The following is a 16133-nucleotide window of genomic DNA, read 5'->3' on the forward strand; positions in this document are numbered from 1 at the left end:
TGTCTCCCCCAAGGGAGCAGTGATGGCCAAATGAATTTTCTTGAAACAATGAAACTTTGCAGTCATTTTGTTTGTGAAACTTCATGGTGGTCTTATAACACTCTTATGATGCCGCTGTCAAATGAAGTGTTCCTGGTTAAAATCGTTTGTTGTAAATATCCCATAATTTAATGAGCTCAGCTGAGGCTTGTAAACCAGTGCGGCTTATCTATGAACAAATGTCGTTTTTGTGTCAAATTTGGTGGGTAGCGGCTTAAAGTCAGGTGCTCCTCATAGTCTGAAAATTACAGTAGTTGATCAGTTTAAATATAAAATATCTTGTTCTAGTGGTGTATTCAATTAAAGGCTTTTTGAGATATTTCATTGTTTGGTGTGCACACAAATGTTTCTAAACCTGTTGTCTGTCATCTAAGTATATTCATCCTTGGTGGGATTACAAGCTTTTCAAAGTCAGGTGACATCTGTAATTGGATCCTTGTTCAGTGTACTTAAAGGCCCCTAATCAGATTTCCTCCTCTTGTCAAGTCATAATATGACATTCGCTCTCCACCCTAGTACACTTTTCATATGACAAAAAATGGACTCACACACCGTTAGCCCCTCTTTGTTGGTAATGCATTATTGGACCAAACCACTGGTATCTGTCAAAACACTTGTGTCACCCTTTATTTGGGTCAACTCCTGTCGGTATTGTCTGAGAGGCATTTTTTGACAATACTGCCTCAAGGCTGCCAGTCTGGAATGAAATATTGATTGCGGGTGCAGATGTTTCTGCCTCTGCATTTTGTCAGAGAATTTATGATTCCTTGCAGTCAGTGCATCCGTGTATCATTTTGCCATGTGGAAAAGGTGAAGTACTGGGAATAATTTCTGGATCCACCGTTGTAGTATTACTACATTGTATCAGTTTGATGATGAAGAAAATTTCATTAAAGATTCTGTTATAATGAACGGAGACGGCTAACACTCATTCCAAACACTTTGATACTGTGTTCAAGCAACAGTGAACTAATTGCAACGTAGCATCTGGTATCCATTTACCGTAAATTTCAGGTTATAGGTCGCACTTAAAATCCTATATTTTCCCAAAAATTAACAGTGTGCCTTTTGTGTGAATTCTGATTTTGCTTAAGAGACCTTGAAATATTTTAATCCTCATCTTTGTGTGTTATATTTTTACTTATGTATCTATTTTTTGTAAATGTAGCGGAAAAGCATTTACCAAATGCAGGCTTATTTGGGAGAAATACTCTATAAGCAGTATTAGTCAATTGAATGTGTTGAGTGATTATCGTTAGACCAATTTAAAGGAAAAGAAAGAGACTAAGTTTAAATGAACTTTATGTAAAATATGATTGCTCAAAGAACTTCTTTGAGCTATGATAACAGGAAAAATAATGTTTAAACTAGGGCTGTCAAAATTATCGCGTTAACGAGCGGTAATTAATTTTTTTAATGAATCCCGTTAAAATATTTGACGCAATAAACGCACAAATGCCCCGCTCAAACAGATTAAAATGAGAGCACAGTGAAAGGTGTACTTGTTGTGTTTTTCGGAGTTTTGCCGCCCTCTGCTGGCGCTTGGGTGCGACTGATTTTATAGGCTTCAACACCCATGAGCATTGTGTAATTGACATCAACAATGGCGGGTTACTAGTTTATTTCTTGATTGAAAATTTTACAAATGTTATTAAAACGAAAACATGAAGAGCGGTTTTGATGTAAAATTTCTATAACTTGCATTTATCTTTTAAGAACTACAAGTCATTTAACAGAATGTTAATAATGGCAATGGCATCTTGTTGATTTATTGTAATAATAAAGAAATACAGTACTTATGTACCGTACGTTGAATGTATATATCCATCTTCTGTCTTATCTTTCCATTCCAACAATAATTTACAGAAAAATATGGCATATTTTATAGATGGTTTGAATTGCGATTAATTACGATTAATTAATTTTTAAGCTGTAATTAATTCGATTAAAAATTTTAATCGTTTGACACCTCTAGTTTAAACAGACAATGACACGACTTGCGAGTGCAGCCATTGTGTGACAAATGCGATGTCAGTCATGCCACACGTAAACAGCACACTATTACACTAAAAACAGGTAAAAAGTAGCTAAGAAAAAATGCATGCCGTCTGTATAGTTTATGTATCTGTGCAATTGTTTTGTCTATCACCTTTCTCGGTCTCAGACCAAGCTCGCATCTTTTCCTGGGTTTCGCCAATAGCCATGCGTATCGAGTCGGTGTGACAATCTGAAATACTTGCATTGGATTGCCTAAAATTGTACTGGCAAACATCTGATAATGGCTGGTTTGCCTACTTCTGGGGGAAATGGGCTATTATTTACGGCTTTTCTCCTCTATTACACATTGGAAAAATGAAATTTTGTGTCTTTTCACTTCATTAAAAAGATTCTTTCCATTGGGATGTACTTATTAAGGCCTTGACTTGCACCTTGATACAGTGCTTATGTATGCATGTTGGACATTTTGTCTCTTGTAAAAGAAAATGAGCTCGTGCATATTTTGTCATAGAGATAAAGGTGCCCATCCCACCTTCCGCTACACTGTAAAGTCCAATGATGGGTGGAGCAATTTTCAACAGCCACGGGTCTTATTGCAGAAAGGGGGGGGAAAAAAAAAAAAAAAAAGATTTCACAATGAATTTATCGTTGTGATAGTGTGTACATACTGTAGATAATGTCGCCATGAGAAAAAAATATATACTGTGTGTGTCTGTGTGTATGTATTTCAGCCAACTGTTTCCCACATGCAGTGGGAAATATGCTTTGTTCTGGGGCAAACAAATATCCGTTTTTTATTGAGGTTTTTGTGTTTTCTAATGACTGTTAGGATTCGCGGAATGGAGACTGTCTCTGAGCAGACTCAAGCAAAATGTGATGATGAACAAAACAATTTATTAGTGACAAGACGAAGCTCTCCGCTCGGGGTAGTTGAACCGGTGTGAAGCGATGTAGCTCGGGAAGGTAGAAGCCATAGAATCCGAAGAGAAGCACGCAAAAGCAGGACCTGGGGCGAGAACAAAGAAGTCGTGTGCCAGGGATCAGATAAACAATAAAGAATGCGAGATGTAACTGACATAGGAAACAGACTTGTTGATCGGGCGACTAGGTGGCAGAATGTCATTGTCGGCACCTGTGGCCGCTCCACGCCCCGTCTGACGTTCAACCTGCAATCAGATAAAAACACCTGCCAAGGTGGGCCAGCTCTCAGGGGGGAGGGGCAGTGGCCCTAACAATGTATGAGTTTTAAATGCATGCTTTTGTTCTCAGCAGATGCAGATAGATAGATTAACGTGGTAAGTGATTGGGTTTTTTGTTCGCACATTCCTTGCATCAGGAAAATGATGTGCAGTGAACATGATCGCCCTGCATACGCGGAGCTGACTTTGTGGTGTAAACTCCATAGTCCTTTGTTTACAGTATATTGTCAACTGAGTGTACTTTCTGTTCATTTTGAGCAATCCCTAGGTAATTAAACCTAATATTTCTTCACCATAGAGATAGAATGTTTGCAAACAGATCATTCTGATTCAATACTGACTAACAACCATGGCAAGGTACGCCGTCCACTGCATGCTTAGTCATGCACAGGTTTATCAGTTTTGTAATCCACAATATTCCATTTTAGTGTAATCTGGGTGGCAAACTGCAGATAGACATTGGTTTTTCAATAATACTTGCAGCTTACAAATACTGTCATTTAAGATCAACCCATAGAAGTGTGGCTTTGTGCTTTGTGTTGTTTTATATTAAGAAACTATCATAAAAAAGGGTCATTCTTATGTAATTATTTTATTTTAATTCATCTAATTTACAGCGACATGCAAAAGAGAAGAAACAAATTTAAAATGCTGGATGCCATTTCTGGGTAGATTCTGCCATGTAAAGCCATTTGTTTGCAAGTGTCTTTCCACTGTCTGAACATGTGTTCTTGTCAGATTAGTTGTTGATACTGGTCAGCAAAAGTACTGTGTGCTGCCAAATGTGGAGAAACTAGCCCCTTTCTCAAACCCATCTATAAAAGTTTTGCCACTCCCAGTGATTTGTTGAAAAGGGGAAGTAGGAACTACATCATAGTGCGTCATTGCCGTCATACCACACATAATCTGCCAATGTTTTTTTTTTTGTTTTTTTTTATATACTATACAGATAAGACATTTGAGTCATGTATTAAATAAGGGTGAGACTAAACAGAGAGGCAAAAATGCTGTAGAATATTCAACTTTATTCATAGATTGCTTTTTATACATTTTTTTAAATAGAATATTTAACTTTATTCATAGATTGCTTTTTAATTTTTATTAGGGCTGTCAAAATTATCGCGTTAACGGGCGTTAATTAATTTTTTAAATTAATCACGTTAAAATATTTGACGCAATTAATGCAGATGCCCCGCTCACAGTTTTAAATAACAGTACACATTGAAACGCTCACTTGTTGTGTTTTATGGAGTTTTGCCGCCCTCTGCTGGCCCTTGGGTGCGACTGATTTTATAGGCATTCATGAGCATTGAGTAAGTAATTATTGACCTCAACAATGGCGGGCTACTAGTTCATTTTTTTAATTGAAAATTTTACAAATTTTATTACAACGAAAACATTAAGAGGGGTTTTAATATAGAATTTCTCTAACTTGTACAACATTTTTCTATTAAGAACTACAAGTCTTTCTATCCATGGATCGCTTTAACAGAATGTTAATAATGTTAATGCCATCTTGTTGATTTATTGTTATAATAAACAAATACAGTACTTATGTACCGTATGTTGAATGTATATATCCATCTTGTGTCTTATCTTTCCATTCCAACAATAATTTACAGAAAAATATGGCATATTTTATAGATGGTTTGAATTGCGATTAATTGCGATTAATTACGATTAATTAATTTTTAAGCTGTAATTAACTCGATTAAAAATTTTAATCGTTTGACAGCCCTAATTTTTATACATAAAATTTAACTCAAACTGGGGATTAAACTTCTGCTACTCGTCATTACACGAACACATGTTAAAAGTATTGGCCTAATATTGGGTATAGCGTATCCAGGTAAGGGAAACACCATGTTAAATTTTAGAAATTAAAAATTTTATTTGACATTTTAAACCTGGACATTTTCCATAGTAAAAAAAAAAAAAAAAAATTTTTTTTTTTTGTTTAGGGTACAACAAGCAAGCACAAAAACAATATGACATAGACCACCCGAACACTTGGCTTTACTTGGTAATAACATGAGACATCTGGACTTGTACATAACAGGAAATGTCTACATTAGCTGCCCTGGTCAAGACTACCTGATCGAGTAATGATGACCTTATCACACTTTCTTGGAACAAAAAACTGACTTCTCTTATAATGGCTCAGGCCGTGTGACCTTAGCCACGTTAGCCAATACAACTGCTTATTGTTTGACTGACGTGAATCACTTTATCTCCAATCTGCACAAACTTGGAAAACACTAGTATACCATGATGGATAGTAGTGCTGCAACTATTAATCAATTAACTTCTGTAGTTCGATTAGAAAAAGATTCAAATTAAATTTTGCTGCTTCGAGTATTCGTTTAATTAAAGTGGCATTGTAATGGTTTGTTGTGAAAGTGTTTGCATTTAGCTTTATTGACTTGGATGGGTACACTGCCCTCTAGTGGCAACAGTGAATATGATATAACTCATTTCACATGGCTGAATCCAACTGCTCCCTGTTAAGACCAACATAAGCTAAGTTTTGGTTTGAGCTGTTTTTTTAATGCATTTGTAATTTAGTTTAAGTATATTTAGCCTTTTTTTGTGGGAATATGTGTTTGAACCATTTGTTAAGAGCACTGTAAAAAACAAATGTTAGCATTTTATAGCATTTAAGCTAGCAGACTTTTGCTATGTAAGTTAGCCACTTTTTCTTTTGTTGTACTTAGATCCTCATTTATTATTTTTTTTAATACCGTTTGAGGCTCAGCTCTCGTATTTTAATGTTTTATGTTCCTTATCCGATTATTCAACTAACTAGTCCATAGATTAATCAACTACTAATATATTCAATAGCTGCAGCCCTAATGGTTAGGCTTGTGTGCTATTACACTCAACGTTTAGACTTGCGTGCTATTACAGTCAGTGAATTATGGTTGATGAAAAATACCAAAAGAAATAAGGAGATACAAAGACTGCTAATCAAAGGTACGAGAGACAATTATTGACATTTAAGTTTATCACTCACTACAAAATTTACAAATGCATCTAATCTTCATCATCTTCCTTATATTATTTTTTTAAATAAAATGTTTGGCAGTTGAAGGTGCCGGACCATGGAGCCTAAAGCAGACAACATAAGTTGAACAATCGAAATTTAATAAGCAAGGGTGGCTGCCAGGTTGAATTGAGAGAAGCAAATTCTGAATACTTGATTAAATTGGCTAAACGATAACTTGTTTTCATAATAAAATAGCATACCAAGGGAGTACAGTAAGCAGAAAAAAAATCTGCTTTGAAGATGTTGGTAGTGCATCCCTCTGCTGCAAATTCCAAACGAATGAAAATTTATTAATGCAATCCAACCGTTGAAAGGTTTGATACACTAAATAACAGAAGTAAATAATGTAAATAAATTTGAAAATGAACGAACAAATTGTAAAAACACAACTGGCAGACAATACAAACTTCAAAATAAAAAATACCAAGGAGAGGCAAGCAATGCAATAATATGCCGTCTCTCTATAATTTGGTGTCGTTGCATCGTATGCAGTGGACCTTTGGTGAACATTTAACAGATACTCTATTCCTACCACACCACTGTCTTACATTGTACATTTCTGATGCAAGGTTACATAGAGGTTTTTAACTTGGTTACCACAGCATATGACACATTAACATTTCTATTTGCCTTGCATGTGACCTTTAGAAACACTGTTTACTTTCTATTTCCCCACTTTCTTCTGAATGATCTGGAGACATCTGCTGTACGTGTATGTTCTTCCCAGCCTTGTCTTCAGCATTGCCCACGCCCCACTAAGCATCACCGCCGGCCTCATCATTTGCATTAAGTGCAGTTGTTACACAAAGCCCCATTTGTATGTGGACCCATGCACATGCTCAGAGAAATCGCTTCCAGTCACTTGTGATTTACTTCCATTGTTTTGAAGTCATTGTCTGTAATTAATGTTTTTGAGTACATTGTCTGAGTTGGAGGGTGTATCATGCTTGACTTGGCATTGTGTTTGTTCTTGTTGGAGATTACTTTGAATGAGGTAGCAATTGGAGGGATGACGCTCATTTGTCATTCAAAATTTATTTTAACTGGAGCCTCCTGTATTTACTTGAATCCGCAACCTACAATTATTATTGTCATTTTTAAAAATAAAGTGTGATCATGAAACTTGAATAGTTGCTGGTCTATGAACATGCATGAAGTTGTTAAAACCGTGCCCTCCAGTTGACAATGTGTTTACAGTAACAAGAGGACATCTAATTGGAGTTGCCTGGCTCTGACTGTAGTTTCACAAGTATTATGACAACAAACAAGACAGGGTGTTGTAGTAAATATACTTATAGAATAGATGCAGGTGATTATCTGGTTAAGAATCACTACTTTCCAACATGCTTTTCCTACATGATGGTTAGGTTTGTCATAAATGTTGCTTGAGATCTGAAAATATGCTACCAGTCAGTGTTACGTTATTTGAATGAGAAAGTAAATCCAAGTAAGGGTGAAATGTTTTGCGTTCTGGTTGGGCGACAGTCCTACATTATTATCTTTTGTCTTTCATGGTAATGCAAAATAAAAAATACATCCCGAAGAACACAAGGGATTTTAGTTATAAAAAAATATGTATATATATGAAAAAGGCTAAACATTAGCCTTTGAATAAAACATTTAAAATATATATATATATATATATATATATATATATATATATATATATATATATATATATATATATATATGAAAAAGGCTAAACATTAGCCTTTGAATAAAACATATATTTATCCAAATAAGAATAAAATTAATCAGTTAAAGGATAAACTAAAGAAAAAGGGGGGGGTCTGCTTTTTTTGCCATGATTATGAGTGTAGGCATGTGCCGGTATGAGATTCTGACGGTATGCTAACCTTAAACCAAGATACCATGGTTTTACAGTATTGCAATTTCAGCCCTAAAATGTGTTACTTTGAAATATCTGGGTTAAAAAAAAACAACTTTTTTCCATTGAACAGGTTTTTTATATTTCAAAATATAGTAGCAAATTGGAACATAAGTGTAATGTTAATTTAAAAAAAAAAAAATTTAAAAAGAAATATTCTAAATAAAATTACAATAAATGCAGTCCTTTAGGTGAGCCTAAACCCACAGCTCAACATTATTACCATCAGAACAAAAGTAGTTGAATTATTTTCCATAAAAAGCACATGTGTATGACTCGTAACATGTTTACATTATACACATACTCTTTCTCAACACAGGCAGTTGCCAGAGAGAAAAAAAGATCACGTTTTACCACCGCTAGACACACTAAACACGCTGGAGTTAACTCTCATAACCAGTGGGAAACGTTCTTGACAGTGTTTACTAACCTTTAATTTTGTATAAATGCGAAATCATATTGGAAGTAAGCCTGAACGATATATCGTTTAAACATCGCCATCGCGATGTGCGCGTGCGCGATAGTCCCATCGCAAGCACGTGCGATAGTTTAAAAAAAATTTTTTTTTTAAATCCATATACGCCTTGCTTTATACTCTGCGCACAGCCTCACACCCTCCCTCTTCCAGCCCTTTGTTCCTCTCAGTCACTGCGGCCCTTGCTTATTAAAGTTAACAATGGCTTTGATCTGGCCAAAGAAGCAGACTTCACACGGGCATCTGTCAATCATCGTTTAACTTGTTAAACAGTTTCTGCAAGGAAGCCGCGCTGGAATGAATGTGTGTGTGTGTGGAGACGTAGGAGACATATAAATGCCAGAAGTGCTCATGAGGAGTTTGAAATTTCTACATGTCACTCCAACCGTCACAGCTAAGGTAGATAAACAGAAGCATTTAATAAAGCCAAGCATTTATCTACTACAGTACTTTATTCTTGTTCAAAAATGATTTGGTTGGACAGTTATGTTTAAAACTGATCATAATTTTGACATATGAAGTGCTTAAAAACCATTTTATATACAATTTTTAAATCATTTTGGGGGGAAAAGTGAGAAAAACATGTCTTTCCAATGCTAAATCTGAATAAATACACTGAGCACAAAAAACACACACAAAAAAAAAAAAAAATGAGGGGGTGCGCTACTTTGCGGTGTTTCACTTATCGCGGCGGGTTCTGGTCCCCATTAACCGCGAAAAACGAGGGAACACTGTACACTGTGGTGATGGTGAGTCATCCAAAGTCTTTCCAAACAGCTATTCAAGTCATCAAGTGAAAATTTCTTTTAAAAAAAATATATGTAAATTTTTTTTAATATCGCAATGTAATATCGCAATATATCGCAAACCCCCCAAAAAATCGCAACAATAGTTTTTTCCAATATCGTTCAGGCCTAATTGAAAGTATTGCCTCCTCGGGAGCCACCCTCCGCAAACATGTTTTACATGTCGGTTGGCTCCCCTCCTCTAAGCCGTGGCTGCCTGTAACTTTTATGTTGCTGAAGTATTCCCATACCAGCGATTTCGTTTTCTTCAATGGGGGAAAAAGTTCAGGAGTTTCACCTACTCCAGCCATCGTGTAGCACAGCTGACTCACTGATACTGAGCAACAACCGGTGGGGGAGGGTTGAGCCTTGCAACTGTAAGCGAGTGACTTCTCCCTCCATTTTTGGAACATTAAAAAATAGCTATTGTAGGGACGGTATGACAGAAATTTCACGGTATACTTTGAAACCAGTAATCGGCACATGTCTAGTGTATGTATGTGTTGTGTTGTTACCATAATTCTTATGTTTGTACTGTGTTAAAATAATTGTATCTTGCCTACACCTTTTACAGCTCAGGGATTTGTGTATGCAAGGCAGGAGTGTATGGACCCAAATGTGACGAGTGCCACCCAGGCTTCTTCCACTTCAGCAGCACAGGATGCCAGCCCTGCCAGTGTCACAATCATACCAACTACTGCCATCCACAGTCAGGTATGTCTTTTGATGATAATGGAAATATGTTGCAAAGTTTATCCTCTATCGGTAGGGGGAGGAGTTTTGGGCTTGCAGGACCATGGGACACAAGTGCAGGTCCTGGTCCATTTGCACAACAATCTACTGGCATCAACACTCAGAGGAAAAAGAGAGATGAAAGCACACGTATCATGGATTTAAATTTTGCTCAATAATGAGCACAATTCGTAGACGCACATAAGACATGTTGAAATGGCGAGACGAGCAAAAAATATGACACACCAGATTTTCTTGTGTCATGGTCTGGAGGCGTTCTTTGAATGGACGCCAAATCGGCAGTCTGTAAATGTCATACCACACCAGGTGATCAGTAACTTCAAACTAGAGGTGTCGACGAGGCCATTCAACGTTTCTCCACAATGTGTCTGGTGAGGCCATAATCGGGCTACAATTGTTTAGTTTGAGCTCTGCTTAAAGGGTATTATAATACTAAGGAGCTGTGAGATATCAATAGAACCGTTATGTGGCAAGATAACAAATATTAATAAAGTTAACAACAACAAAAAAATCACATTCATGAGGAATTACCGAAAATAGATCGAAAATTACGAACATTTCCAAAAGTATTCCGGAAACAGCCGTATGGGGCGGGGACGTCACAACAAGGAAACGAAAGGTCGAGGCAGGTGCCATCGTTGTTTATCGATGAGAGAGTTGCGTTTGTGTTTTATCAAAAAATCGCTAAAATTGTTCAAACCTGTCATGCTATGTGGTGTACAAATAGCCATTTGTCGCATTGTAGTACCCATGAGTTCCCAAACGCGAGAAAAAGAGCTGGACTACGCAGACAATGAGTAAAGTTCGTCCGTGCTAAGAGGGCTAATTTTGCAGACCCACCCTCCGGCACGGTTTTGTGTGGTGCGCATTTTCCACCTGAAAGCTATAGACCCTACTCACATGACGTCACAACCACGCCCCCGCGCCATATTGTCCATCAACTTGTCGTGTTGACACATTACCGCTACGTAAATTCCTCCTATTATGGCGTGTTATTCTGCTCGTTAACATTAATAATCAAAATGGTGAAGGCGTGTGTGGCGGTCGGTTGCAATAACAGAGAAGATAGATGGACAGACTTGAAGTTCTACCGTATTCCGAGACACCCGGAGAGGAGAGCGAGATGGACTGCTGCAATTCGACGAGAAAACTGGGCTCCAAACGATTACCACAGATTATGTAGTAGTCATTTTATATCTGGTAAGATGCATTTAATATATATTTAATATATATTTAGAGGGTTTTGGGCTGACCACAACCACAATTAAGATCATTGCTAGGCTAATCGCCGACAACATACACTCAGACGTTGTGAATGAACTACCTGAAAATATATAATTATAAGGGGATAATAAGACAGTTGTCATACAATTAATTTACAATTTCACTATTGAGGTCAAAAGCCAAAAAATAAATTCAACTAGGGACAATCTGGAGTAGTGCTATCGCACTTCATATTTATTACATATTATATATGTATATAGCAGGGGTCGCGTTAACCGGATATTTTCCGTCGTTGACCGGTTTTTTAAAACGGTGACGGAAAAAACTGACGTCCGTCCGTCATTTTGACAGGTTGAAATTTCACACCCCAGACCACAGGGTGGCGAGTTAGCATATTAATTAGCTATTGTCTCTCTTAATGCATGACGTCGTTGGCTCTTCTGTCAGAATATTGTAGCGTCACCGGGGTCTGGCGGCGGCACCGTGATTGACACATCAACGCGAGGTTCTTATTGGTGCACCCGGTGCGCCAGCGCGTCATCCAATTGATGGACAAGATTACCGCCCAATCACATGACGCCACAACTCCGCCCCCTGACTGGAGCCGCCATATTGTGTGTCAGCTGTTCATGTTTACACATTACCGCTACGTACATGCCTCCTATTACGGCGTGTTTTTCTGCTCGTTAATATTAATCATCAAAATGGTGAAGGCGTGTGTGGCGGTTGGTTGCTGTAACAGAAAAGATAGACGGAGAGACTTGAAGTTCTACCGTATTCTGAGAGACCCGGGAGGATGAGAGCGAGATGGACTGCTGTAATTCGACAAGAAATCTGGGCACCAAACGATCACCACAGACTATGTAGTAGTCATTTTATATCTGGTAAGATGCATTTAATATATATTTAGAAGATTTTGAGCTGACAACCACAATTAAGATCATTGTGTGACGTTGGTGATTGGGGTCTATATCGTTGCCTCTTTTTCTTTGGGGGCGGAGTTGTTGGCGGTAAGCAGAGTAAAAAGGGAGAAAAATACCACGACTCCCGTGTCTAATTTTTCGCCGCCAAGCAAGCGTTACAATATTAATTAAAAATGAATGAAAACTAAATACTATTGAATATGTCATCATTATCATTTTAAAAATTTAAGTGACCGGTAAAAATAGACTATGACCGGATTTTTATGACCCTGTCAGTCAAAATGACAGACAACGAAAATGTCTAGCGCAACCTCTGGTATATAGTGAGAGTGCTATCGCTAAACCATATAAACATTAAAAGCCCTAGCTCCTTTGACAAATAACATGAAATACATTGGACTTGACAGTGGATGTTAGCAAGAACAAAAGATTTTGAATTGAAAATTTCGTAACTCACCTTCCCGAGCACAAGATAGATTCCTGCCGAATTTTCGTGGACGAGGACCTGTTTCACCCAACCAGCAACGAAGTATTTATAAGCCTCCAAGCTCTTAAATTTTTCAAACTTTCTTGAAAATAGGCTGATTTTGTGTGGACAAGATAGTTGTAAATATCAGGGTAGCAGATGTCAGGCAGAGACGGCGAAGACAGCAGGTCGAAAAACATCGATTTAGGCATCAAATATGGATCTGGCCAATGGATAAACTGAAGCTTTTCCACATAACGCCTTTTATGCAACGCATCCAATGAGTTTACAGCGTCAGATAATCATAACACCGGGGATTCCATGAATTGCTCTATAAATTGCACGACTAATTGAAAACATTGAGAATAGGGCTAAAAAATGACGGACAATATTGCGGCCGGATACAGCGACACGTCATTTTGTGACGTAGGTGAGTAGGGTCTGTTCATACTATGGACAAATGAAATCAGGTTTTGCTAAGACATTGCTGCTGAAAGCAGATGCGGTGCCCACCATACACGCGTAGCCACCTAAATGTCCCGAGATATCAAGAAAGAGGACGATGACTGGCTCTGAGGAGACCACCCCACCGTCCCAGGCAAAGCAAAGGAGGGAAATGGCTAGAGTGATTACTTTTATGATAAAAAAACATATCACGCATTGGATATAGGACTGGACACATGTATAAATTATCGCTCGTAAAATATATAGAAAAAAATCCTCTAATCTCATTCATATTTGTGTGTGTGGGCAGAGCGAAAACCTATGATAGCACAATAAATGATAATTATTCTATACATTACTTTATTTTGCGGTCACGGTGTATGAGCTTCACAAAATGAAATGCAAAACAAACCTTTCGGTGTTTCCCACACGATCTCTTGCCGGTGTTTCATCAGTGTGATTGCTCCCCTCAATGATCCTTTCATTAGGCTGCATTGGCTTTCGTTTGGGCTCAAATTGATAACCCAAAACACCAAAGAAAGGTTCATAACTCTCCTCGTCACCATTAGAAGAACGTTCGTTACGTCGGATTCGTCGCTGCAACTAGAAACAAAATTGTCCGCCAGCATCGCCGCCATTCAGTACTAAGCACTGAGCCGGTTGTTTCCTTGTTGTGACGTCACGCACACAATATGCTAGATTTCCGGGATCTCGGGTGGCGATCGTTTTAGCTTGACAATCGATCCAAATATCTATCATTTTCTTGGTGTTGCGATGTGTGTAATTACACGAAGTGGCATTAAATGAATCCAAAAGGCATGCGTTTATGGATAAATGATGGAATATTAGCATTTCCCCAGGTGTTGTAATACCCTTTAAGGCACCCTTCTTCTTCCAAGGTTTATTACGAAGAGTCTAACTACAAGATCACGCACAAGCAGAAGGGAACCCTTCCGAATATGCTCACAGGAAGAAAAGGTTACCGCACGATATCATTGCAATTACGGCATGACCGAGAGCACTTTGTGGTGTATTAAAAAAATAAAAGAAACCATTGCTAATTAAACTATTTACACATTTCTGCTTATTGTGGCAGGTCTATAGCCTCTTTGAATAGTGAAAGTGAACTATACACACAAATATAAATTTATCCTCACCAGAAGCATCCAAAGTGGGTTCTTTTGACAGAGACACTATTGTACAGTATGTCGATCTCAAGATCTGTCTTTTAACCTATGAGTGAACAAGAGGATTAAGACACAAAAGACAGCTTGGGGTGTTTAAGGTCAATCAGTGTATTAGCAGCTTGCCTTTTTTACTATTTTCACCCTCACTTCAGTCTAACATTGCTTCATTTAGAACAAAACTGCTAAACTGCTCAGTTTTCCCACTTAGCACGGTGTCGTCAATGTTTTGTAGTTTCTCATTTACATTCTTTGTCTTGAGTTGGTAATGGTATTATTTAGCATGTTTTCTGGAAAGAGATCCTGATGTGGAGAATTGTGCTTTTAACAAGAGCATCTGTATACTGAATGGTGATCAGTATCCAGTCCCTTTGTGGATTGACAGTTCTTTACCAGTATGGTTGGTCTGACTAAAGGAATTAGTACTGTGGACAAAAGTAGTATAACATTCATCTATAGCAGTGTTTTTCAACCACTGTGCCATGGTGTGTTGTCTGGTTTGCTGTGGAAAATTAGCCATTTTCACCCTAATTGATGTAAAAATGTTTTTGAAAATTGAATCCGCAAATGCACAAAATCTGGTGTCTGTGTTGTCCAGTGGTCGGTAATTATGGAATACTCTTGCGTTTCAGTAGGTACTGTAGAGATAAGAGTGGCATTGGGGCTAGCGGTAGCGGCTAGCTAGCGAAACTGTAACGGTAACAGTGATGGTAAAGGTTTTTAAAAAGGAAAAATGTTAACTCAGAACTAGACAAAATTAATTGAATGGCGGGCAAAAGGAAGCTCTCTGAGATTCTGGTGTAATGCAATAAGCAAAAGCTATCTTTCATTGGGATTTACGCTAGAATGTAAAGAACTGAACATAGCGTGATTAACTTTCAAGGGGAAAGCACTGATGTCTTCTCGAGTACAGAATCCCAGGTGTCACACTGCGTGAGTAAAAATACGATTATAAAATGTGTTTTCTTTGTGTTTTTTGATTCCTATTCAGTATACGACTTTATATTGCTGATATAGTCAACAGAGATTAATTTTTACATTTTTTGCTGGTTGCGTGCCTTGGGATTCTTTTAATGAAAAAAGTGTGCCATGACTTAAAAAAGGTTGACACTAATCTACAGGACACAGCAAGGAACAGAGCAGTCTCGTCAAAGAAATCTCGCATGTCATGAAACCAACAATTTGTTTCATGTGAAATTAGTTTAGTTCAAGTTGATCCTCTTCAGGAAGATCTCTGCTCACCTTTCAGCAGCCAAGCTTTTAGTCGCTTGAAGGACGAAAGGTGAAGGGGTCCATGGTAATGGATGTGATAGTGGGGTGATGAGGGGGGAGTTTAGTAGCCATATGTCTTGTTGCTATTATGCGTGAGCAGATGGACTTCTAAGGCCTCACTTGGACTCTGTGTTCACAGTACTGTGGATTAACTAAGGTTTTATGGTTCTCCTAAAGACTGATCCTGGCCTCTCTAAGAGGAAACAATACAGTGCACTCAAATAAAAACACTAAAGCTAAGTTAACATTTTTCTGCATCCATACTGCATTAACCTAGTAAACAGGGGCATTTCGATCAAAGGATGGGGAAAGCTGTTCATCATACATTTACTTGCTTGCTAACTCACATTCGCCGCTTTTATAGCTAAAAACTGATTCATAAATTTTTCACCAAGCAAATGATCGTGGGTTTTTAACTTAAAGATATTTTTCCTCTC

General features: G+C 37.8%; 1 protein-coding gene across 3 annotated transcripts in view; it reads left to right on the forward strand.

The window, feature by feature from the left end:
* Positions 1-16133, forward strand: part of si:ch211-158d24.2 (multiple epidermal growth factor-like domains protein 9) — a 52910-nt gene that overhangs the window by 18534 nt on the left and 18243 nt on the right. For all 3 annotated transcript variants that reach the window (XR_009062802.1, XR_009062803.1, XM_057832439.1), the window contains exon 3: positions 10005-10144. Coding sequence is in view for 1 of the 3 variants with exons in the window: in XM_057832439.1 (XP_057688422.1) it covers positions 10005-10144 (140 nt within the window). In the remaining 2 variants the exon portion in view is untranslated. The remainder of the gene's footprint in view (positions 1-10004; positions 10145-16133) is intronic.

The sequence above is a fragment of the Corythoichthys intestinalis genome, chromosome 3 (genome assembly GCF_030265065.1).
Source record: "Corythoichthys intestinalis isolate RoL2023-P3 chromosome 3, ASM3026506v1, whole genome shotgun sequence".
NCBI lineage: Eukaryota > Metazoa > Chordata > Actinopteri > Syngnathiformes > Syngnathidae > Corythoichthys > Corythoichthys intestinalis.